This window comes from Miniopterus schreibersii (assembly GCF_964146895.1).
Source record: "Miniopterus schreibersii genome assembly, chromosome: 15".
Taxonomy (NCBI): Eukaryota; Metazoa; Chordata; class Mammalia; order Chiroptera; family Miniopteridae; genus Miniopterus; species Miniopterus schreibersii.
Genome location: NC_138115.1, coordinates 16,976,434 through 17,003,808, shown reverse-complemented (window position 1 = coordinate 17,003,808; position 27,375 = coordinate 16,976,434). Strand labels below are relative to the sequence as shown.

At 37.4% G+C, this 27,375-nt stretch overlaps 1 protein-coding gene across 3 annotated transcripts in view; it reads right to left on the bottom strand.

Annotated features, from left to right (window-relative positions):
* Positions 1 to 27,375, bottom strand: part of DCP1A (decapping mRNA 1A) — a 50,598-nt gene that overhangs the window by 10,350 nt on the left and 12,873 nt on the right. Inside the window, exons 1-5 of one of the 3 annotated variants that reach the window (XM_081159092.1) lie at positions 15,266 to 15,342; positions 14,562 to 14,628; positions 11,033 to 11,171; positions 5,572 to 5,685; positions 39 to 104 (exon numbers count right to left, since the gene is read on the bottom strand). In XM_081159092.1, the coding sequence (XP_081015218.1) occupies positions 39 to 104; positions 5,572 to 5,685; positions 11,033 to 11,171; positions 14,562 to 14,569 (327 nt within the window). In that variant the 5' untranslated portion in view covers positions 14,570 to 14,628; positions 15,266 to 15,342. Of the gene's footprint in view, positions 1 to 38; positions 105 to 5,571; positions 5,686 to 11,032; positions 11,172 to 14,561; positions 14,629 to 15,265; positions 15,343 to 27,375 lie in introns of those variants that run through there. The other 2 variants (XM_081159091.1, XM_081159090.1) reach the window with 2 other exon arrangements.

The window sequence follows — 27,375 nt, the reverse complement described above, 5'->3', positions numbered from 1 at the left end:
GGCCAGTAAGACTAGCTTATCGCCGCGCTTCCTAGTACCTTAAGGAATCCTCCCGATTCAGATTCCACTTCAAATGTGAGGCAGCACTGACATCTACTTGTAACCTGGATGTGAAAACATGCACAAGATTTTATATGGTTTAATTTCCTCACATTTTTACTTCTGAAAAAACTGTAGAACTTATGGTCTGGAATCAGATATCTAGGTTTAATTCCCAGCTTTTAAGTAGGAAAATTATATCATCTTTCTATTTAGTTCCCTCACCTGAAAAATGGGGGCGATTGTAATAAACACCTCATAGAGCCATTGTAAAAATTAAGTTCTCAGTATAATGTCTGGGGCCCAACAAGCATCCAGTAAATGGAGTTGGCTATCATCATCATGTGAATATCATGCAGTCTTAATATCAATCATTAGTCTGTGTTGGGATATGTTTTAAGGAACATCAAATAATATGTTGGGGTATTAAAAATTCATCAAATCCTCTGGAATATCATACCCCCATAATGCAAAATAACAACAATACCACCTGAAGGATATCAAGACTGTGCTATTATTATGAGACACCCTGTCATTCCCGATGCAAGGAGTAAAGACACAGCTGTTTGTCTAAAACTCACTGGTAACGTTTCAAATTCATTTAATTTAACTCACAATAAATAACTCTCACATGGGGCAGAGGTTCCATCTCCTAAGTTGACCACTGTGATTGATTCCCTTTGGGATCCCTGGCATCATAAATGTCTATTGATGAGCAGAGATAATCTCTCCCACTCCAGTTTCTAAGAATTATGATAAAATATACATAACAAAAGTTACCATTTTAACCACATTTAAGTGAAGATTCAGTGGCGTTCAGTACATTCACAATGTTGTATGACTACTACCATCTATTTCTAGAACCTTTTCATCTACCCAAACAGAAACTCTGTACCCATTAAATAATAACTCCCAATTTTTCTCCTCCCCCCACCACCCCGCCTACAGCCCTTAATAACCTCAACTCTACTGTTTCTATGAATTTGCGCACTCTAGGTACCTCATACAGTATGTCCTTTTATGACTAGCTTATTTCACTTAGCATGGTTTCAAGGTTCATCCATGTTGTAGTACGGGCCAGGATTTCATTCCTTTTTAAGGCTGAATAATATTCCACTGTCTGCATACACCACATCTCGTTGACTGACACTTGAGTTATTTCTACCTTTGGCTACAGTGAAAAATGCTGCTATGAACATTAGTGTAAAAGTACCAGTTTTACCTTGTTTTCAATTCTTTTGAGTATATGCCCAGCAACAGAATTGCTGGATCATTCTACACATAACTTTTTGAATAACTGCCAAATGGTTTTCCATAGCTGCTGTACTATTTTACATTACTACAATGCAAGAGGGTTTGAACTTCTCCATATTCTTGCCAATACTTGTTGGCCATTGTATATCTTATTAGGAGAAATGTTTATTCAAGTCCTTTGCTCATTTTTGAGTTGGGTTAATTCCTTTTTATACACACTATGTTTAAAACAAAATGATCAAGATGCTTGGCAAAAAAAGTGCTGGTAAACTACACTGATTTTTATTCATTAATGAAAATTATGTAGGTCTTCACCACTACATTCTGTTATATGTGTATACAAATTTATATATATAATGGAGAGAAACCAACATTTAGATATAACTACTTTGAAAAACACAGACTATATTGGGGCTATTTTGCAGAAACTTAAGTCTTTCCCAGTGAAGAATACTATTTTTATGTTATAAAAGGAACAAATAGGACATGGAGAAGCCTCACCATGAAATATACCTTAGGCTTCAAGAATGTCACGATCCAGGAAGCAATTTTTACCTGCCTAGTAGAATACCAATCAACTTTTGAACAACTAAAATAACCTGCACTTACATCTGGAATATTTCTACACTTACACTTAAAAATAGGTATTTCTAATGGTTAAAATCTACTTTGTATTAAAAAATGAAATTCTATGGTAGAACCTTGAACCTGGACTGCAAAATAAAGTTTCCAGATTTCTCAGTGCTGCCTCACTACAACTTCTGCCAGGCCAAACACAGATTCTAACACTTTCTCTGGAGCAGGGTGTGTGGTAAAGCATTAGGGTTTCAGAGGTACCTCCCATAAGAAGCACTAAATGAAGTTGTGATGGCAAAAGAGTTATCATAGGCAGGAAACTCACTCTATGGGAGGCCCTGGGCTGCACACTGCAGGTGCATCACTCTGTTACAGTGAGGGCAGCACTAATATTATTGCCATTTTATAGATGATGCCCAAGTACAACAACACAACCAGACCAGTCTAGTTCTAACATAGTCCACATTCTTAACATTACACTACCACATAATTAAGCAGACTATAGGATACCCAATCAACTGAATGTGGCATTAACCTCTGGAAAACAGAGGTGCAGCTAAAGCTTGAATAACTAAGAGGTGGATAGAGGTCATAATGCACCAACTTTTGGAAATCTGTAACTGGCGAGGCAGTCACAGAGGCTGAACTGAGTGAGCAGAGCGCACGTCTCCACACGAGCTCCCACCAGCTCTACAGTGCCTGCGCCAGAGAGGACTGTGTGACAAAAAACTCAGCTACATCCCTCTAGCAGCTGAGCTTATTCATTCATGGAGTCATCTTCCATCATCCATAGAAAGGTGAAATTCTACTCTTCCCTCATGTCTGAATATGCCTCAGGTCTGGATTCTGAGTTTTATAATGCCTCACTAAAATCGAGTGTTAGTTAGTCTGACCATTCCCCTGGGGAGATGGAATTCAGTGAACAACAGTGTATATGGTGCGTAACAAAATTCTAACATACTGTATGACGCTTTACACTGTTCCTTCCTCACTCCACAGCTCTGACTGTTTAGAGAATTCCCTATTTGTCTGGCTCTGTTGTATCCATGTTGGATTCTTACCTGGTAAGTAAACTGAGGACACAAGAATGATGCATTATTCTTAATTATAAAAATAAAACAAAACCAACTAGGGAAACAGTCCCAAGGGAATTCATAATAAATGAATTATGAGCAAATGGAATTTAATACTATAAAGGCTTGAGAGCGTTATCTGCTCCTAAGCACTAGATGGCAGTGTTACTAAAGAAATGTATTATCTCTGCAGGGGCTGATTATAGACTTTAGCTAATTTTAGTGAATCACATGGTTTCTGACAATATTCAGAACTCAGTATTTTACAAAATGTTGTCACTTTGGCCTATAAAATGGAATTTTAAATGAATGTGAGAAAAGATGGAATAGCAGCATCAGCACTGTTCGCATTAGGGGGTACAATTCTTGAGAGCCCACCCCTGAATTCCACATGTCCACAGATCCGTCACTGGTGCCTCTGTTATAGGGCTGAGCACCTATGGCTTGTCACACTCATCTTTCGATGAACAGTGCTTTATGGACCTTTAGGAATTTTTTGGGTTCCAGTTCTTCATTTGGGTCTCACAGTAACTGGTAGACAATGCAAGAATCCTTAACCCAAGATTCAGAAAGGAAAGGGAAGCAACTGGCCCACTGAACACTCATGGCTGATAAACCAGACCAAAAGGAATAATGGACCCTGCTCCTTCTTTCCCTCCCTCTCTCAACATATGTTTTCAAAAAATTAAATTTTACATAGCACCACTTTTAATATATATTTTTGACCTTCAGGATCCTAAATACAAATACAGTAAAAAGGGAGCATAGAAATGTAATATACAAAATCTGGTTTAAATGATCATTTAAATACCTAAAAACAATATGGAGACATTGCTGATGGGAATGTAATATGGTATAGACTCTCTGGCAAACCACATGGCAGTTAATTAAACTAAAGCATGCCATTACCAAGTGACCCAATATCTGCACTCCTGGGCATTTTCCTCAAAGAAACAGAAAGACGAAATCCTGCCATTTTCGACAACATGGATGGGCCTTGAGAATATTATGCTAAGTGAAATAAGTCAGTCAGAAAAAGCTAAGAATCGTATGATTTCACTCATATGTGGGATATAAAACTGAAACTCACCGATACAGACAACAGTATGGCGGCTACCAGAGGGAAGAGGTAAAGGGTAAAGGGGGGCCAAATACATGTTGATGGAAGAGCATCTAACTTTAGGTGGTGCGCACGCAATGTAAGATACAGATCATGTATCATAAAAATGCACATTTGAAACCTATATGACCTCATTAACCAATTTAGCCCCAATAAATTTTAAAAAATTTATGTACAAAAACCTACACATAAATACTCATAGAAACTTTATTCATAACAGCCCCAAACGTCCTTTAATGGGTAAACTGTATGATACCATTTATATAACATTCCTAAAATGACAACATTATAGGACTGGAGACAGATTAGTGGCTGTTAGGGATAAGAGGAGGGGGGAAGGCAGAAAGGGTATGACAGGGAAGTTAGTGTGATAATAAAAGGGCAACACAAAGGATGCTTCTGGTGATGGATACACAAAGCTATACCAGAGATAAAATTAGAACTAAATACGTACACGCTATACACATAAATGAATGCAATTCAAACTGAGGAAATATGAACTGGACTGTAGATTGTGTCGATGACTTAGTTATGACATTGTGCTATACTCTGCAAGCTGTTATCAATGGGGACATGGGTAAAGGCTACATGGAATCTTTCTGTATTCTTATGACTGCATGTGAATCTAAAATTACCTCAAAATAAAAAGTTTAATTAAAAAGTATGGGTTTTATTTGGTATCTGTTCATTTATCAAGCCATCAGTTAAAAAGAAGACTCAGTCAACAAATATTTACAATGCTAGATGCTAAATAAGAACAGATGCTGAACAAGGCAGAATAAACTGCCTGCCCCATGGAGCTTAGGTTTTGGTGGGGAGGAGACACAATGAATAAATACGAAAACCACAACCATGTTAGTGCGGTATTCTTAGGGGGAAAATAAATAGCACAGCAGGACAAGGGTAGGGAAGAACTGTTATTTAAAATAGAGAGGTCAGAGAAGGCCTCACCTATACAGAGGACACTTGAGACCTGAAGGAAGAAAGGGGGCAAGCCATACACAGGAGGAAAGTATCCCAGGCCAAGGGAACAAGGACAAAGGCCTGTCCCGAGACAGGAGCAAGTCTGGCACATTTGTGGAAAGGCAGGAGAGCCAGCGAGGCTGGGGCCAAGTGAGCAAGGCAGAGAGATGAGACCAGGGTACTGGGCCAGATCAAGTAGGGCCCCGTGGGCCACCGCCACAACCTTGGCTTTTGAGTGAGATGGGATATCGCTGGAGAGTTTTAAGCAGAGGAATGACATGATCTAACTTGTTTTGTCAGGATTGCTCTGGCAGCTGGGTTAAGAATAGGTAAGGGAGTGACAAGGGCAAAAGCTGGAAACCAGACAGAGGCTACTACAAAATCCAGATGAAAGTTACATGAACCAGGGGAAATGACATGAGTGGATACCACTACGTTACCCCCATACGTACCTTGACAGATAACTTGTACTGCATTAAAACCCTGACAAAATGTTACTCTGTGTTTTGTTATCTTGGACAAAGCTAGGGCTTTAGCTATACAAACCTTATCTTGTGGCCCGGATGGCGTCTCTTCTAGAGTCTCGGTGCTTCCCAGATTGGAGAGCTGAGTACTTGGCTGTAGCCCAGGGCTAGAGATATTTGAGTCACCCATTTGATTCTTAAATTAAAAGGAAAAGTATATCAAGTGAAAAAGTTTGCTATTATTTGGCTCATACAATAGCAATTGAGATGATCAGAATTGCTATTTTAAAAAACAAGCAAAAAAAAAATCTAAATGTTTTGCTTTGGATCCTCATATAACTTATATAATAAAATTTCTAGCAAGTTGAGCACTTCATTTTAGACCATAATGTTAGTAATGATTGTTATTTTTATAACCCTTTTAAGAAAAACCAATGGTACTGCTTTATTACATATTCTTTTCCATTAAAAAATTTCCCGCCAATTTTATTGAGAACTGACATACATCACTGTGTAAGTTTAAGGCGTACAGCATGATGGCCTGATTTACATGTACTGTGAAATGACTACCACAGCAGGCTCAGCTAACATCCATCTTCTCATATAGGTACAATAAAAAGAAAAGAAGAAAAAGGTCTTTTTTTGTTTTATTTTTAATATATGGTAAAATTAAGCTTCTTGGGGTATACAGTTCTATCTGTGTATCTATCACCATAATCAGCATACAAAATAGCTCTATCACCCCAAAAACTCCCTTGTGCTGTCCCACTGTAGTCATGCCCTTCCTGCACTCTTAGAAACCAGTGATGTTCTCTGTCACTCTAGTTTTGTCTTTCTGAGAATGTTGTGAAAAACGGAATGCTGGCTTTTCTCTTAGTAGAACGCCCCTGAAGATTCACGCGGGCTGCTGTACGGTGGTAATGCTCACTCCTTTCTGCTGCTGAGCTGTATTCCACGCATGACAGCACTGCAGTCTGCTTACCCAGCTCTGGGTGGTTACGAATGCAGTTTCTATGAACATTCACAGGTTTTTTGTGTAGACAAAAACTTCATTTCTCTAGAGTAAATACATAGGAGTGGTACCTGGATTACACAGTAAATATATCTTTCCTCTAAATTTTTATACTTTTATGTTATATATTTAGATCTACAATCCATTTTGAGTTGATTTTTGTTAGAGGTGTTACATTTAGGTTAGAGGTCTTTTTTTTTTTTTTTTGCAAATGGGTGGCCAATTATTTCCAATCATTTGCTGAAATCATCATATACTCTTAAAAATTAAACAAATTTTTAGGTTTCCACACATCACAATTACAGATGACAAAAGTCGTAAAATGTTATAAAATTCCTGTTAACTTGTATATAACACTAAAAGTGAAATATTTTTGTTCTTAAAGAGAAGCCTAAAAGAAGAGATGGAGATGAAATTACAAATCTTTAGAAACTTAAGTTCTATTTGGGTTATCTGATCCTGCATCTGGTGAGCATTATCTAGGTCAAAACGAACACCAAAAACACAGTTCAGAACATTCACAATAGAAAAAAGCCTTAAACTTCACAGTCCAGAGACAGATTAATTTTTCCTGATACCATACTATATGTACTTAGCACAGGAGTAGATACTCGAATGTTAAATGAATGAATGATATGCATTTTTCTATTCAAATGCCTTTACCCTTACATTATTTCAGAACACCATTTATGCAGTGTTACCCATTTATTTATTTTTAAATTTTTATATTTTAATTTTATAGTTAACATAAATATTATATTAATTCAGTGTTACCCATTTAAACAGAGGTGAAGTAGTCTGAAAGCCTATGAAATATCTTCCAACACATTTTTTTGTGCAACATCACCTTCAACCTGTATCAATACACTATGCAAAATGTGTGGAATTGAACTACATTGGAGAAAACATAAACTCAAAACACTGTTCATAACAAGTTCTTAAAACAGTGGTATAAAATATTCTGGAACATTTTTGGAACTGGAAGTTTTTACATAAAAATCCTAGCCTGTCATTTTCAGAGAGAAGCTGGATAATTTGGCAGCAACTGCCTGGAGGTGAGCTCCAACTGACTCTGTGACATAATGACAGGCTCCTGATGTCAGATCCACCCCAGTCCATGCAGGCACTACTGGTGGCCTACTTGGTTTTGAGGACATTTGAGTCTGCATTACTAGAAACTCAACATGAGCTAGGAGATGGGCTGAATTTAAAAAGGTCGCCAGAACTTCAAATATTTTCTTGTAGGTGTGCATGGCCATTCTTAGAAGGTTTATTCTCAGTCTTTTGTTAATGACAGTTTCCAGTGTTTGTAAGGACTGGGGGAAACGGATAATCACAAACTTTCTGGAGGGAAATTTCACAAAATTTGATAAAAATCTTTAAAATGTCAAAATCCTTTGATCTACCAATTCCATCTCAAGTAACTTATCTTGAAATAAAATGCTGTACATGAATACTTAGCTACAAGGATATATTCTGAATTCTTAATAATCAGAAAAATCTAGGGTGTTGCTCATATAAGGCAGAGAGAGAGAGAGAGAGAGGTCTACTGGTTGCTACTAGCTGCCTCCCAAACGTGCCCCAATGGGGGGGGGGGGTGGCAGCACTGGGAGTGAACATGCAAGCCAGGTACATGCCCTTCACCAGAATGGAACTGAGACCCTTCACTGTGCTGGCCGAAGCTCTAACTACTGAGCCACACCAGTCATGGCCACAATGTTTTTTTAAAAACATGTCTTTAGTGATTTCAGAGAGAGGAGATAGAAACATCAATGATGAGAGTCATTGATTGGTTCCCTCCTCCACGCCCCCTACTCTGGATCGAGTCCACAATCAGGGCATGTGTCCTGACTGGAAATCCAACAGAGATCTCTTGAACATAGGTCAATGCTCAATCACTGAGCCATGCTGGCTGGGCCACAACTCTTTTTTTAAAAGAAGTTTTCATTCTACCAAGTGAAATCTCACAAGGACTCCCTATGTAGTTACTGTCATAAAAATATATTGTTCTTTAGGGGGGGAAAAACAGGTTACAAAAGTTAATAAACTAGTGTACACAAATAAACCACACACATTGGGACATATTTATATATATTTCTGGAAGGATACATATCGGCATTGGCCCTGATTATTTCTAGGTGGTGGAATTATAATTTTTTCTTTTATTACAATTTTTAAATATCACAGTTTCTATAATCCATATGTACGGTTTACATAAAAAGAAAAATAATGGTGCTCCTATTTTTTTAAGAACAAAAAAGTCTGGGTTTAAAAGAAAATTTGCAGTTAAATTAAAACAAAATAAACAAATAAACAACCTCTGCCAAAAACCAGGATTACAAATCCAGGCTAGGAGCAACTCAGAATGGACCACTGTAAAGGACCATGGTTTCAGCTATCTTTCTTTACATTAAAAATAGAAAACTTGGGAAGAAAATGTTTATTATAAAGAGTTCTTATGTTCAAACATTCTCTATTATAAATACCTCACTAAAAGTCTGGAATTTCATTCACTGTGTTATATACACTGGACAGAGGAGATTTAGAATTGGGATTAAATCCCATCACTGAGGCCTGGCTTGCTCCCCTGCCCTTGACTCTGTCAAACTCCCAAATCTCTCCCTAAAGATAAAGAAAGGGGCCATCTGGAATCATATGGCAGCTGGGGAAAACCTATCCTAGCCCTAAAAGACATGAATTCATGGGTCACTGCTAACACTAACTCCATTTGATTAGATGACAGGCCAAGTGCAGACAAGAAACAAAACTGTCATTTATGGAAGCTCTATTTGCGGAGCGTTTTCAAAAATAGAACATATTATAAAGTAAATATCAAAGGTTTAACAAAATTCCCAAAGATTTAGTTTTAATCTAACTATAGGCAACATTTTATTTCCTCCATACAGTGGAAGAATTTTCTTACAATAGTAATTACTGTTCTCCCACATTCTCATTTTTGCAATGTGCATTAACTAGAAATCATGTCTGATTTTTGGTTTCTCCACTTGACCTGGAGTTCCTTTACAGCTTTGTGCACAAAAACAAGGTTTGGTTCTTTCTTTCATTTTGTGGCTCTTCACTCCTCAGCTTGAGGAGTAGCCTGGCCACCTCCTGGAGTGCCTGCTCTCGTGTGCAGCACCTTCACTCTCTGTCCACGTGGCACCCTGATCTAGTCACCACCAGGAACCGGTGACAGAGCCTGGACTTATTAATTACCTGTATTGGAACACAAAAAGCCCTTTATAAAAACAGAACAAGGCATCTAGGCATCTATGTAGATAACCCAGACCTTACTGAGGATATGAAAGGAAATGTGGGGAATATAAGGTAACTTAAAAGTTCAGAAAATGGCTCTTGAAATTTATTCTCGTCCGGTTTCCTAAGAATCAACAAATTCATTACAGAGAAGTCTGCTTCTCCTATATTAATTTTCACAGATCCATAGGCTCCTCCTAATACCCTATGAGACACTGAGGAATGTGGTACAACTTGAAACTTCTCACGGGCTAACGTATATTTCTCTACCCAGGAAGTGGGACTTCCTTTGGTGCTTGAATGTAGGTGGTTTTTGTAGTTTAGGGTGGAAACTACCTTCTAGAGCACTGTTCAAAAGTTTGTTCCATGAACTCTAGATTCTTAAAGGGGAGTATGTGAAAAATGGTCCTACAGTCACATCAATCTGGGAACTGGTGTCACTGTTTTGTTTACTGCGGGGACCTCTCAGGGTATTGAGCACTTAGAGCCCTAAGAGGATGGGGGAAGAGGAGCCATGCTAACAATGTTTTTTAACTCCCTGGACAAACTGGAACCTTTTCTCAAGGAGCGCCTGTTAACACCCAGAGGCAGTGTGAGATAGAACTGTTTGGGAAATATGGTTTTTAGTGTGCTTCTGACACCTTGTTCCCTGATCTTTTGGTGAGGACTGAACAAGAAATGAGAGAAAGTGCTTAACTCAATGCTAGTACAGAGTACGGTGACACTTATGTCCACTGCTTGGCATACCACAGACAGCTCATAGATATGTGCTGAATAATCACTGAGTGCCCACGGCCTCAACTTTGGGGAGAAAATGTTATCAGTTAACTTTTAAACTAAAATACAAAACAGAAAGAAAATGAATTCCAGAAAAGCATTTGGGTAAGATTCCAAATGATGCTTAATGAAGGTTGTACACTTACTACCAATAACAGACTGTAAATATAAGTAAGTTCCTAAGACCTAGCAGAGGCTGCGGGGGAGGACGAGGCATGGAGCTTTCCAGAACTACCAGTCGCAGGCTAACTTCTGTATTCCAAATCCACTTTCTCACAGAGTAATTTTACAGGAATAGAAAAAAAACATTCTCAATTTTCATGCCAAGTCAAAGACTCTAAGGTAAGCAAATTTCTTATCTTTTAGGCTTGAAACTTAAAAGACACGGTTTCTTTTTGAATTAATTATTTCTGCTGGCCTTGGAGGTGACGTCCCGAGTCCAGGAGCCCCTGCAGGCCGCCTCCCCGTCGGTCCTCCCCATAGGCATGCAGAGTCTCACCCGCTCATACTCATCCTTGGCTCGGCTCAGCATCTCTAGGATGTCGATGGGCCTGTGGTCACTGCAACCGTTGGCCTGGCTGGGACTCTGCTTATCCCGAGCAGCTAGCTGGGAGCGTCGTGTCTCCTCTTCTACCACCCTAGAAGACGAGAACCAGGTTTTAGAAACACCTGCTTAGACACAATCTGAGCCAAGAACTCTTCTGGTGTTCATCTTCCAAGCATACAGTAAAAACATCACGATAGCAATGTCCTCACAATACAAAACACAGAGGCTTGGTTACCTCACCCCAGAATACCTGATGGCCAATTCACCATTTTATCACAGCATTGCCAACTAATGTATTTCACTGTGAGGGAAAAAATACAGAATTCCATTCTAGAGTTGTTAGAAATAGGTTCATTAAAACTCTATGGGGAGCACTTGAGATCTTGCTCCCTGGCATATATTGTCAGTCTGGTTCAAATAAACTCTTATAGAAATTCTTCACAGGTTTGGACGTTTCTTACATCAACTCAGATTAACAGGGGAAATGAGATTTCATGCATATGCATAAAGAATTCACAGAAGCATGAAAAATTCTAAAGGTAGTAGGCAAAATGGGCATATATGTTATTCTGGGCTAAGAACAAGGTAAGGGTCTGGGACTCCAAGGGGAAGTGAGGCAATTCATCAGGAGATGACAGAATTAATGTTTAGTAAACGAGTATTTGTTGGGCTCTCTAGAGACAATGGGTCACAAAGACTTTAAACAAAGGGGACTTGGTAGGTTTCCTCCTTGTCTGCCACAGCCAGTTCATATTATACTGAAACTTTCCTCTACCCTCAAGGTTCTTTGGCTCTAATAATCAAATAGACATGAGACAGAGTAACAACAGAAAATCATCAAATTTAATTACATACATATATGTGGGAACTCTGCACACATGAGAAAGTCAGAGGCCCTACATACATGAGAGGGTCAAGGATAAAAAGTAAAAATTCGGTATACGTAGCATTCAGAGCTAAGGATGAGGTAAGGTACCTTGGGGCTTCAAAGGGTCATTGCAGGACTATAAGAGCAAGTGTTTAGTAATTAGAAGTTTACCCTGCTCTATGGAAGAAAATTATCTCTCTTTTTTGAAGAATCTCAAAATCAGTCAAACTAAATGGTAAAGTAATCTGAAATGGACAATACCACCAAGATGAAGGAAATCTGTAGGGTTGAACAACTCACTGTGGAAAATGAAAAGGGACCTTGTTTCTTTCCCTTCCTCTCAAATCCTCAACTATGCCCCTAAGACTATCTGTAAGACCAGGAATAAAGCTGACTTCCATGAGTTTTCCAAATTTTATAGTCAATGTAGGCAAACACTGAAACAAGTTTCACTGTTAAAGTTTCTGGCAGATTGGATTTCCTCTTTAGAAGGGTCAACATTTTTCAAGTTTAGTGGATTTTCAACTTTGCCACTGACCAAAGAGAATTTCCAAATTTAGATACAGTACAGGTCTAGGAATTTGCTTGCTCTCCCTAAACAGCTTCTCAGTTTTTATAAATATCTTTTGGAATAAATCAATTTTTTACTTGGAGAATTTTTATTATATTCCAGCTGTCAAAACAGTGATGGGAAGATCTAAATTTAATAGAATAGGCACTGAAAGGCATATTTATTTAGACACATAATATGCCAAAAAGAATTTTACTTGTATTTCTGGTTAGCAGACGTGACATTTTGAATTATGTAGCAAATAGAGGCTGTATACAGGCAAAGTTAGAAGAAAGAAAGATAAAATAGTCTTTTTTATCTTTGGTGTCCAGAATGCCATTTATCTTCAGCCATAAGCAGGCCAGGCACTTGAAAACTCACTATCAACAGTTCCAATACCTCTCCGCTTCAAGTAAAACAAGCTGAAAGCTTAAGCAAATCTCTTTTTGGGGGCATTCTGTGAAAGAGCCCTGACTGCTCTTTTCCCTCTCTGCTTCCTGTTTCTACTTCCTTGTTTTATTATTAGGTTCAATACAATTATTTTCAGATAGGCCTTTAGTCTTCAGCTTCATTTACCTTCTGAAGTTTTACTTTAGGGGTACTACTTGCCCTGCTAGAGGGAAAAAAGCTCAAAATGGTTTTCTGTGAATAGCTGTTAGAGCTAAAAAAGGCAGATTCTCTCACTCAGGTCCCAAAAGCTCTCAATGTACAGGAGAAAATGTACATACAGTTAACCCTTCAACAACGTGAGGGTAAGGGGGCATGGATTCCCTGCACGGCTGAAATCTATTAGCTTTGACTTCCCCCAAACTTAACTACCAATAATAGCCTACTGTGGACTGGAAGCCTTACAGATAACATAAATAAGTTGATTAGCATATAAAAGAAAATGTTATTTTAAAAAAATTGTAAGGAAAATACACTTTTAATATTGTATTTATTGAAAATAATTCACGTATAAGTGGACTCATGGAGTTCAACTCTGTGTTGTTTAAGGGTCAACTGTATTACTATATTCCAAAGTTTAGATATTAAAAAAATATTCTGGATTTCAGGATAACTAAGAATCAACAAATCTGCATCTTCTAAGTAAGCTGCCTTTGCTGTTACTTTCAAAACTACAAAAAAGTAGTCATCAAATAAGTGGCTTTGTATTATCTTTTTTAGGGAAAAGATTCTCTAGAGAAAGTGTGGCTAGTTTGAGAAAGAACAATGAACCACCCTTTAGAAGATTAACTCAATGAAAACTGTTTTCCAAATTCCAAGATTCTGACTTACAAAAACATCTCTTGGAACACAATTCATTGATTGGCAACCTAGAAATTCAGAATCTGTGTCAAAAATAAGTTTACTTAAAAAGGTAAACATAGCCCTGGCCGGTTTGGCTCAGTGGTTAGTGTCGGCCGAGGACCAACGGGTCACGGGTTCAATTCCCGGTGAAGGCCACCAAAAAATAAAAAATATATATATATGGATGTGTGCAGGAGTTCTCTACTGGCTATTGAACACAGGAGCACTTGTTATAGTGGAAACCTGGATAGAACCTAAATCAGATATGGTGATTCGGCTGTGCACTGCATGTACATGATATCTTCTGAAGCCAAGCAGTTTGACAGCATTAATCACATGTTTAACAGAAAGGCTCTGGTTAAATTATAATCTATCTGCAGGACTGGATACAATGCAGTCATTAGAACACCACAGAGGGCTATTTAATGCTCTGGAAAAATGCTGTTGACATGAAAAGTAGGATGTACACACAGTATGATGCTATTTTTGTAAGAAACAATCAACTACATCAACCTCATTCACATAAAGAAAAAGACCTAACGGAAACAGACTAACAGGCTAATACATACTAGGCATAGTAGCAATAGTAGGATTATAAATGACTATAGATTTCTTTAGGCTTTTCTGCCTTTTCCAATTTTTTGACAATAAACAGGAAATCAGGAGGAAAAGACATGAGTTAGTACACTCCAGTAACAAAGAGAAGTAGGAAGAAAAGTAACTTTTCACCTCATATGTCATTAATAAATAAGGATATAGAGTTATATACTTACTCGGACATGAGTTTGGCTATGCGGTGACAGTCATTCTTGTCATAAAACCAAATACTATATATTGACACTGAAAAACAAAGAAAAAATGATAAGGGGAAATGAGGTTTCAACATATATGTAAGTAATACAGTATTACCATGACACGCCACAGATTTTATCATCAGACCCTCAAATTGCTAAAGGTTCCTCTAAAGGAAAAAATGCCTTTCCCCCAAAATGTTTAATACAAATATTAATAGAATTAGAATAGGTAAAATATTCAGATGAAAACTGCAAAACTTGCCAGGCAGCTCAATTGGTTAGAGTATAGTTCTGATACACCAAGGTTTCGAGTTTGATCCCTGGTCAGAGCACATATAAGACTCAACCAATGAATACATAAATAAGTGGAACTACAAATCGATGTTTCTCTTTCTCTTTCTTTCCCGCTTCCTCTTTCTCTAAAACCAATTAAAATAGTTGGTTTTAAATATTAAAATGCCATTAAGTATAAAATGAACCATTATTTTATGTATTATCAAGAAAAAAAATGTTATCAATTAAACTAAGAATCGACATTGACTGTAAGATGCATTCCAAATTGAGAAAAGGGTCTTAATTATTGAAAACCAAGTTTACCAGCTAATTAAACACTAGAACCTTTGTCTTTGAAATTTAAAATATAGATTATGTCAGAGCAAAAACAAAGCTTTAAAAACAAATACCAGGTCCAGATCCATCCTATGATCAACTGTCCATCACACTTCTTTTCCCATCTTTTTTATCCCCAATATGATCAGCACTAAAAAGCCAACAAAAAATATTTGGTGAATAAATAAATAAAATTTATTAAGATAACAATACATAAAAATTATTGTATAAACTTTTTTTGGACAAGGCAGAACAGAAGTGCTGAATATATACATCAAAATTAACATATGGGTAGATGTAACTTATGGCTACCATGTGTATTGCTACCAGGTGCACCCACTATGACACAGCTTGTCCCAGGCTGTGCTGCCTTTCACACTTCCAACCACTCCCTGGCACAGGAAGGGCAGGTATCATTATGCTTTCTTTAAAAAACTGAACTTTTAATTTTGAAATAATTGCAGCTTCACATGCATTGTACAAAATAAACAGAGATCCTGTGTGCCCTTTGTTTCCTCCAATTTTAACATTTTGTAAAACTATAATATAATATCACAGTCAGGCTGATATTGATATAGTCAAGATACAGAACATTTCCGTGGACACAAGTATCCCTCATGCCCTTTTATAGCCTCACCCACCTCCCGTGGTCCCCCTAGCCCATCTCTAACTGCTGGCAAACACTAATCTGTTCTCTATTCCTACAATGTTGTCATTTCAAGAAAGCTATATAAAAGGAATCATATAGTATACAATTTTTAGATATTGACTTTTCTGACTCAACATAATTCCCTTGCTATTCATCCAAGTTGTTGCTTACATCAATAATTCATTCCCTTTTTGTTTTGCTGAGTAGTATTTCATGGTACAGATGTACCAGGTTGTTTAACCATTTATCTGTTGAAGGACATCTGGAATGCTTCCAGTTTTGGGCTATCATGAAAAAAGCTGTTAGGAATGTTTCTGAAGAGGTTTTTGTGTGAACCTAAGTTTTCATTTCTTTGGGTTAAATGCCCAAAAGTACAGATATTGAGTGACAGCAGTTGCATGTTTAGTAAGAAATTATTAAACTGTTTTCTAGAGTGGTTGTGCTATTTTATACTCCTACTGGCAATGTAAGAGCAATCTAGTTTGTCTGCATTCCTTTGTTTAAATCCTCACCTGAGGATCTATTTTTATTTAATTAAATTAATTAATTTATTAATTAAATTTATCTTTATTGATTTCAGAGAGAGGAAGGGAGAGGGGGAGAGAGAGAGAGAGAAACATCAATGATGAGAGCATTGTCAATGATCAGCTGCCTACTACACACCCCCAACTGGGGGAGAGCCCGCAACCTGGGCATGTGCCCTGACCGGGAATCGAACCTTGATCTCTTGGATCCTAGGTAGATGCTCAACTGCTGAGTTACATTGGCTGGGCATACACTGAAAGGTTGTGGGTTCAATTTCCAGTCAAGGTGCATACAGGAGGCAATCAATTGCGGTTTCTCTCTCTAAATCGATAAAAACATATCCTCAGGTGAGGATTAAAAAAAAACCAACTATATACATACACTAGTCCTTTGTTGGATATGTGATTTCAAAGTATTTTCTCCCTGTCTGTAGCTTGTCTTTTTCATCTAATTAATAAGGTCTTTCCCCAAAGCAAAAAATTTTAATGTTGAAATGGTCCAATTTATCAAATTTTCCTTTTATGGGTCATGCTTTAGGTGTCAAGACTAAGAAATTTGCTGACCCCTAGTTCCAAAATCTTCTCCTGTGTTTTTTTCCTAAAAGGTTTATAGTTTTACATTTAAGTTGGTGATCCATTTTGTTAATTTTTTTATAGAAAGGCTTAGGTAAAGGTGCTTGGGGAGGGGTGTTGGTCTAATTATTCCAATATTATTTGTTGAAAATACTCTCTTTATTGAGGAATCTTTTGTACCCTTGTCAAATATCAGCTGGGCATATTTGTGTGGATCTATTTCTGGATTATTCTGTGCCATTTATTTATTTGTTTATCTCTCCACCAATACCCCATTGTCTTATCATAGTTATATTATAGTAGGCCTTCAGATTGGATCGAATAATTCCTTCCACTTTATGCTTCTTTTTCAAGATTATTTTAGCTTCTAGGGCCTGTGCCTTTCTATACAAATTTTAGAATAAGTTTGTCTATGCCTACAAAAATCTTTGCTAAGGTTTTGATAGGAAGTGCTTTAAACCTACAGACCAATTTGGGATCGGTTGACACCTTTACTAGGCTGAGTCCTTCAATGCATGAAGATGGTATACCTCTCCATTTATTGAGGTCTTCTTTGATTTCTTTTATCAGTATTTTATTATTTTTAGCACACAGATCCTGGACATGTTTTGTTAAGTTTATATGTAAGTATTTAATTTTCTTTGCAGAGATTATAAATGGTATAGTTTTTAATTTGGGTTTCCACAAGTTCATTGTTAGTATGTAGAAATGTGACTGATTTCTTGTGAGTTATCTTCTATCCTCAGACCTTACTAAACTTACTTATTAGTTCTAGAACTTAGTGCAAAGACAATCATGTCATCTGTGAATAGGGACACTTAATTTCTTCTTCCTCAATCTGTAAGCCTTCTATTTTTCCTTCTTGCCTTACTGTAGTGGCTAGAACTTCCAGGGCTATGTTCAATAGCAGGGATGACAGTGGACATCCTTGCTTTGTTCTCAATCTTAGAGGAAAAACTGTCAGCCTTTTATATAAAAATGCCAGCTCTACATTTGTTGTAGATGTTCTTTAAGATGGGATAGTCCACTTCTATTCCTAACTTAAAAGTTTTATTCATGAATGAACACTGGATTTTGTCAAATTATTTTTTTGCGTGTCAAAAAATACAATATGGCCCTGACTGAGTAGCTCAGTTGGTTGGAATGTCATCTGGTACGTGGACGGTTGTGGGTTTGATTCTGCTGGATGCATAGGGGAGGCAACTGATCAATGTTTCTCTCTAAAATCAATAAAAAAAACATATCCTTAGGTGAGGATAAAAAAAAAAAGTGAATTATTTAAAAAAACAACAATATGATCACATATTTCTTCTTCTCTTCTTTAGCCTTTAATACGATGGATTACATTGATTGATTTTTCAATATTGAACCAGCTTTGCATATCTGGAATAAAGCCTAGCTAGGCATTTTAAAATATCTTTTCTATTTACTGTTGGATTTGCTAATATTTGGTTGAGGAATTTTTTCATCTAAGTTCATGAAAGATAATGGTATGTTGTTTTTGTTTTCTGTCTTTTGTCTTGTTTGGTTATCAAGGTAATACTGGCCTTATAAAAATCAGTTGAGAAGTGTTCCCTTCTTTTCTGTTTCCTGGAAGAAACTGGCAAATTACTGTTAATTCTTCTTTGAATTCTCCATTAAAACCATCTAGACCTGGAGATTTATTTTTCACGAGCTTTTAAATTATGAATTCAATTTCTTTAATGGCTATAGGCTATTCATGTTACCTATTTTATCTTGGTTGAGTTTTGTAGTTTGTGGTTTTTCCAAGGAATTAGTCCGTTTCTTCCAAGTTGTCAAGTTTATGAGTGTAAGCTGTTCATAGCATTCTCTTATTATTCTTTTAAAGTCTGGAGGATCTAGTAATATCCGCTATTTCAATCCTGATACTGGTTATTGTCTTTTTTTGGTTAGTCTTGCTAAAGGTTTATTAACTTTATTCAAAGGATCAGCTTTTTGTTTCAATGATTTGATTTTTCTTTATTTTCAATTTCATTGATTTCTGCTGTCATCTTTATACTTCCTTATTTTTTTATGCTTTGAGTTTATTTTGCTCTTCTTTTTCTAATTTCTTGAAGTAGGAATTTAGTAGGTTCTCAGCCAGTGTTACTTGAAGAGGTGGAAAGAGTTTCCCATGGTTAGGCCAGCTGGTGTGCTGCCTCTGGGGGCGAGAGCCTCTGACCTTTACAGATGAAGACTGCTTCCCAGGCCAGGCTGGTTGTGACATGACTCCTCCCCTGCAAACACCTTCCCTTCATGGAAGGCAGAAAAAGCACTCTCCTGGTGACCACTTATTATCAGGGCTTCCAATCTTTTCTGACAGTTTTGCTGGGTTCACCTGCTATTGTTGGCAGGACTTCCATTGGATTCAGGGAAAGAACAAGCCTACGTGGGCCACATTCTGTTGCGAGGTCAGATGGTGGGCAAGAAACACCAAGCCTGAGTCCCCTTATTCTGTTGGGTGGGAAGGTTGTAAGAAACATTGCTGCTGTGTTCTGTCAGTTTTGGGTCCCACACCAGATCGTCTTCCCCTTTCCACCTTTCAGAGTTCTCCTGATTGTCTCCTGTGTTATTTCTGAATTTTAGACTTTACAGGGAGGAGCAAAGGGAAACAAGTCTATGCCATTTTCTTTGTATCATAAGTCTCATTATATATTTTATGGATGGAAAACTGAGGCTCATGGAAAGACTAAGTGACTTATTAATAAATCAGATAAAAATAGAGTCAGAACTACAACTCAGGTTTTCTCAGTCCTAGACCAGTAGTCTTGCAGCTATACATCTATTACCTCATTAGTTTAAGTAACATTATAGAAACAAAACATTAACGAGCTTCAATTATGCTTGATGATTAAAGCAACACATAAAAGTATAAGTAATTGAGTAAGTTAAAAATTATACACCAAAAGGATGACACAATATAAAGAAATATAAATGCTAGTATAAGAAATTTTAAATTAAAAATCCATTTTTAATAGCTATTATTTGAACTCTTTAAAAATACTATCAAGATAGTATAATTTAGAAAGCCACCATTAATAAAAGCTTTTTTAATGGTGAATTTTTTGTTTTACCCTGAATTACGGTAATTATATTTCTCTGTAAGACTTCATAGCCTATCACAACTTTACAAGTTCCCCTTTCAATGACAATAAAAATTTAATTGGATTTTTCTATTGTCACTGTAGAGTGAATTAAAACATTATTGACATACAGAGTGAGCGAATGGCATCATTTTAATGAATCAAGAGCACGAACAGGAATTTTTTTCCTACCCTGTTCACAAGCAGGCTTCTCTAGCAGGGAAACCCCCCAATTACATTAAAACTGTCCTAAACTGTCAGACTCCATGTCTGGCCATGTATCCTGCACATGACTGCACACACTACAATGAAGCAGCTGAGGTTGGCTTTTGTTTTTGAGTCTTTGAACTGCTGTGAATAGTTTCCCATGTTTGGAACCACTTTCATAGTCCCTCTTCTGTTCACAGAACTTTAAAACACTACTGCTTCAAACAGAATTAACGTTCAATGAGTAATAAGTAATTTTGAAATATTTTACATGATATAAGTCAACAGATTAAATTTAGCTTTGAAAGCCCAATAGAACACAGAAGCAGACTTGTTACAGAGGAGATTATTATTACCTACTGCAGGGTCTTAGCTATGTTCTTGGCAGCTAAAGAGTGCTCCAACATAGAGTAAATCAGATTGGGCTTTGAAAAGACTCCATATATGGCAATCACACACACACCTTTCTTTAAATATGTCTCTTCTGACCTTGGCTAAAGAACATCCAAAATACAAATGATTCCAGCTTTTCTCTAATGCACACACCCATACCATTTACAGTGATGAGAAAAAGTTAATGATATGCAATACATCAGGCTCAGAGAGGAACACTTTTTATTTTTTTGGCTAAACACAAGCATTTAAGTATCTTTTCATAGGGAATTGTAAACCAAAATCTTAGAAACGAATTCCATATCAATAATCGAAATAAATCCATCAGAGCTGTCAACTTATTACAAATCTTCACTTAGGTCCCCCCTTTTCCATTGAAGACATACACTGTATTTTAGAAATAAGACACATGCTTTCCGCTCTTGTACATTATCAAGTAAACTGCCAAAAAGAGCCAAACACTTTCAAAGGCATGTTTGCAGAAGAAATAAAGATAAGGAAGCCATAATGATAGCTTAATGGGTAAAGGATAAGAGTCACACTCGATTCTGCCAAAAGCAGACCTGTAGAGGTTCAGACACGCATCCAAGAATCAGTGCTGTCTGCCAACATATCAAATGCTCAGTGCATGCAACTGGCAAGAAGGCCCAAAGACCTGCCACTAAGCCTGTCACTGTCACTAGTGAGGAAAGACAGACAAGTTCACCAGATAGCTAAAACTGAGGAGGAACTTGTCTCCAACCAAAGCCGAGTGAGAATTCTTCCCTCAACAAAACTTACACTTTAAGGCCCAATACGTTCTGTCAACAATTCACTTGCTGCAACAACCTGAAATAATTTCCCTTGATTGACTATACCACAGAGGATTTAGGGATTTGGCAATACAGTACTACTTTGCTATGGCAAATAATGATGGTATCCTGTATTATACATGGCTTTTCTCAAGATAAGAACAAACTAATTATTGAACACCCACCATATATCGTGGCTGTTAAGAGCTGTCCCAGGTAAGTCATGCTGCACAGGCAAGTCACTAAAGAGTCAAGAAGTGTGACAGGACATTTAATTACCTTTAGCTTGTACTTCCATTAAAAATAGCAAGATGCAGAAAAGAATATCCAAAATTAAATGTTTCCTGTTGTTTTCAAATGACAGCCCTTTTCTTTTGAAAGTGAGAAAAATAAAACTGAGAAAGATTAAAGATATCTGGGTTATTTAATATTGAGAAATTTAAAAAAGCTGAGGGGCAAGTTTTGATTTTCCTGGAGAGCCTGTTTAAAGATCCAGCAGCCCAGCATGATTTGATGTGATACTTCAGTCTGCTTCTCATCTGGAGTAGTATATGGCATACACAAGGTAAAAAATAAAAAAATCCTGGAGCCTTTATAAAATCCCTTGAGACTTGTAGAGATCCTGTGAAATGTTACAGAAACATAGCAGAGAATCACTCTCATGAACATGTTGTCTTTTTGATTCATTTACTATTTAGATTTGACCTACTTTCTAAAAGGATTTGAGGAAGCTGGAGATTTTCTCAGTATGGTGCCAAGCAGAAAAGGGGGTTTGATTAAAGTTTTTTGGCAAAGGAGTTCAGGGTAACAAAATTTCTAAAGATGATACTGGCAAAGATCCTCTACAAAGAAACAGCAAGAAAATGGGCTCTGAACATAGCCAAAAACATTTACTCTCAACATAAGGAAGGCCATTCTGATTTTAAACACAGTATAAGACTGGGACAGATTACATAAACACAAGCCTGCCCTGGAAGGTGAAAAGGCAAATGCCATTGCCTCGACAGATTATTTAAGACCAGAATAAGCCTGGTGGCTCCACATCAACATCAAAAGACTGGAAAAGAGAAAGGCTCTGAGATGGGGGTAAGAACACAGGAGACTGTGGCAGGTGGCAAGCAGGAACGTGAGGAAATGCCGTGGTATTTATAAGAAAGGCAGGTAGGTATGCTTCAATGACCTTAGCACCTTACTCCTTTTGGCCAAAAGAACAAACATCTTAAAAAACCACTGAACAATAACATGGTAGAGACAGAGCCCATTTAAAAAAATTTAAATTGTAAATACCTATTTATTGAACATTGATTAAAGACTTAGGTCAGGTAATTAAAAAATGTTATTCTGCAAGCTCTTTGATTTATTATTTTAAAATTTGGTACCCCTATCTAGATTAAATCAAGTTTGAAAAGATTTACCAGCAATATTGCTTCTACAGTCCCTGTTAACATAATAATCTCAGTATAGGATCCAGACACATGAAATGACCACTGAACTTTTTTAGGGATTAAGATAATAAACCTAAGAATATCACAACTGATCATTCCTATTTATATTTATAAATTTCTTTTTCTTTTCTTTTTTTTTTTTAAATATATCTTTATTGATTGCAGAAAAAGGGACAGGGAGAGAGAGAAACATCAATGATGAGTCATTGACTGGCTGCCTCCTGCACACCCCCTGCTGGAGATGGAGCCTGCAACCCGGGCATGTGCCCCGTCCGGGAATAGAACCAAGATCTCCTGGATCACAGGTCGATGCTCAACTACTGAGCCATGCCTGGCCGGGCAAAACTTCTATTCTTAATTGATAGGCAAGCTCAAATAAAACAGTGACTCACATCAGGGTTTTATCTCTGCTGTTAGGATTTACTGCCAGTATTGCCACATAGTACTCACCACTCCCTAAGTCAGGAGAGTTTCCCCTAAATGTACGTTGCAAGCAAAAACGGGTGTGCCCAAATGTTTGAGCCATCCAACCCCCACTGGTGGTCTATTCACCCCAGTGTCCCCCTCAAACATTATCATTTTTATGTATCATAAGGGACAACAAAGGTGGGAAGTATGGCCCTTGGCCTCCACAGAGTTGAGTTCCTGTTTCCTGGGCTCCCAAAAATCTACACTTAGGGCTTTGGAAAATAGGTCAGACAGTAGTGTAAGAAAAGGGGGAACTTCTCTCCTACATATTTTTCTTTCAATTTACTAAGAGATCATCCAAACTAGGGTTGTAAAGCATATAAGAAACCTTAGGGGCCGGGCTCCGTGAGGCTGCGGTGGGCAGCCTTTCCCAGAGCTCTGGCTATTAGTGTTCACAGGAATGCAAGTGCTGTGTGACCATACATGCCATTTTGTCACAAGAGAAGGTAGAAACCGAGGTGTAAGGGTGTGTGTGTGTGTGTAAAATAGCCAAACTTTTAAATATGGGTACCAAATGCTTATCCTATGTCTTCCTTATAATAATAATAAGCTGAGCATGCCTGGAAACAATGACCTTGTAAGTAGCTCCGATCTGCCTGGACCCTCCAGGGTACTGAACCTCAACTTCAAGTACTCAGTCTGGAGGCTTATTCTGCCAGCTCCAGAGCGGCTTCAGATCTTCTTGGACTAGTGTTACTGCTTTAATTTTTACCTCCACAATGAAATTCACTATGTAAACACAGGTGAAAACCTATACACACACATATTAAGAACACATTTCTGCCATTTAGCAATAAGTAATTGTTGCTTTCCTTTGTGAGTTCTCAAAAGAGAAAATATTAGAGATAAATAACTTTTAAAACTCTTTACAATTAAGATAACACACGCACAAAGATAAAATTGCTTTTTACCTGACAATACTACCTTAGGGGGAAAAAAGCCAGTAATGAAAAGAATCTGCTTGGGAAATTCTAAAATGCTCACGGAGCCTGGCTGGGTGTGGCTCAGCGGTTGGGCATTGACCTATGATCCAGCAGATGGAGGTTTGATTCCTGGTCAGGGCATGCGCAGGCTCGATCCCTGGTGGGGGTGTGCAGCCGATCAGTGACTTTCTCATTGATGTTTCTCTCCCTCTCCTTTTTCCTCTCCCTCTCTCTCCACCCCCTTCCTCTCTCTGAAATCAATAAAGATCTATTTTAAAAAAACAAAAAAACTTAAAAAAAGCTTTGAAAAAAATAAAATAAAATGCTCATGGACTCACAAAGTTAACAAAAGGCACCTGGTGGAGACTCTACTACAATACTAAACAGCAGTCCACAGCAGATATAAAGCAACACAGATTTCTGAAATGCATGACCTAACAGTGTCACCAGGTCAGCCTTGGAGTTTAAGTCACTCTATGTTTTCATGGTGTTTTTACCTCTTCAATCTATAAACGTGGCAACAGCAAGGCTCTTTCCTTATCTTGGTCCAGAAGGCCAGACTAATGCAGTTACCACAGGTCCTTTCTCCTTCACTGATTACGGAATTACCCCATCACAAGCAGGGCTGCTGCTGATGGTGGAAGACTGCCTGCCTTTCCTCAGGCTTAGGAAGAAGCACTGTGCTGAGCTCAGATCACAAAGAACAAACTGGGGAACTTTTAAAATTGTTTATAAATTCCTCTTTCAGTTTGGAGGTAGAATTCACATTTTTTGACTTTACAAATTATAAACTACTCTTGCAAGGAACTTTCCTGCACTGTGCTTTAAAAGTCTGAAGATTTGCGCCAAATGCCAACAGCCACCTACCATCTCTACTGTTGAGTCTTGCCCTTGAACTGAGAAAGGACAAACAGGGGAAAAAAAAGGCACACACTACAGTATTTCTTCTACTAAAACTTTCCATTTGGCGGCTGCATTTTCAACACTATGGAAATGAATCTCTCTGCTTTTTCTAGTGATCTAATTTTAATTAAAAATGCTCTGTATCAACAGACTGATGCCCGATATAAAGGAAAAGTTGTAAGTGAAGCGGAAACGAAGGGGTATTTCTCACAGGCTTTTGGAGGTAAGTTCTTAAAAATATTAAAAAGCATTAATATTTTTATTTTCAATTGTTCTTGTTATGGTGATTTTCTGTTGCTGTTAAGCAGGTTATGGAGCAGCATATTTTGTTCATTTTCCCAAAAGTCCTTTTGGATTATAAAAAAACATTTTAAAATACAAAAAGTAGCCCTCAGTGGGTGATCCATGCTTTAGGTGTTGGGTGGAAGAAACATGAAGAGCTGTCCTTGTCTCTCTGGTGGATCAGAATTTCATTATTACTAGCCTAGTCATTTAAATTTACACTGAAAATTCTCAAATCACAGATCGTAATTTTTACCATTAATTAGCAGTGTTGTTTTAGGAATAAGCATTGCATGGGGATTAATACAGTAGCATATTTCATTAAGAATCCTGACCCTTACCAGAAAGGGAGAGTTCTGACAATAAAAGTTTTATAACTTCTGCTTATCATTTTCTAGGAATACAATAGAAGCTAAGGACAAATTAAATTCTTTAAGGCTGGTCTGAGTGCAGTGGTGTCTATAATTAATTGATCATAGCCAGTTATAGATTTCTTCCCTGGCCGGGTAGCTCAGTTGGTTAGAGCATTGTCCTGATAAACTAAGGTTGTGGGTTCGATCCTCACTCAGGGCACATAAAAGAATCAACCAAAGAATGAATAAATAAGTGGATCAACAAACTGATGTTCCTCTCTCTTAAAAAAAATTCTTTAGAATTACACAATAGTTTTAATTGAAATGGCATACAGCACTTGGTACCACAAACCTTTATCTTCATATTTTCAATTAACCAGGTTATGTTGTAAACTATTTAGCTGTGATAGAAAAACCGGTTTTGCTTGATTTTCCTTTTTTGTTAACTCAAACACCAAATTTTGGATTTAAAAAGAATTGCTCAGATCCCACCTTTCAAAATATTCTTGGGGCTCTTCATAATGAAGCCTTAAGTATATACTATATACACACAGATTCCAGGTTACCACTTTCATTCTGAGAGGTGCCCACAGAAGGGAAATCAAAGGACCCCTGACACTGGTCTTGGGGGAGGCACCTTCCCAGAGAAACATACTAGTGAGGTATGTTGCGTATAGCAGGTGCTTGCCAAATGCTGAAGGAACAGTGGAAAATAGAGGTGTCATTTCTTCACTGCAGAAAAGTGGTCTGTGCAGATAAGTATCCTATGATGCGGTCAGAAATGTACAGATCCTGTATCTGCTTTTTCAGAGGCTGGTCTCTCTATGGAGAACTAACTGTCCCAGTACGACTTACTGAACAGAACATTCCTCTCAGCATTTTCTCTGGATGTGATGAGAGATTTAAAACTATTGACCCAATTACTTTATTGTTCATGAATCCATTCAGATCTATTTATTCCTAAGTTTTATTATGCTGGTTTTCCCAGGAAACTGTTAGTGTAACCTAAGTTTTACACTTTCAGAAGAAAAGTTCTTCATAGTGGTTTCTGGTTTTAAAAAAATGTGTGTTCTCTTCCTTTAGTTGCAATATACATACTATTTTATATATATTGATTTGTTGTTCCACTTATTTATGCCTTTATTGGTTGATGCTTGTATGTACCCTGACCAGGGATCAAATCCACAACCTTGGCATATTGGGATGATGCTCTAACCAACTGAACTACCTGGCCAGGGCCAGGAGGAGTTTTTTATTTTGTGGATTCTTTCTATTGTTCTGTTGTAATTTCTACATTCTCCAATTAATTTCTACTCGTCTGTATTTTCCTTCAACTTAACTCAGATTTCTCTTTTTCCTTTCTAACTTCTTGGGCTGGGTGACCTGTATCTGGTAATTTTTTAAAAATTCTAATATGTACTTGGAATAATATGCAAATTCTCGAATTCCTGGAAGCAGGGTTCTTTACATGTCCACTAGTCAAGCTTAACTGTACTGTTTAAATACACCATAACCTTACTGAGTTGTCTACTTATCTATCACTTAGAAAGGTGGCCTGTTAGTCTTCCACTATAATTGCAGATTTTTAAC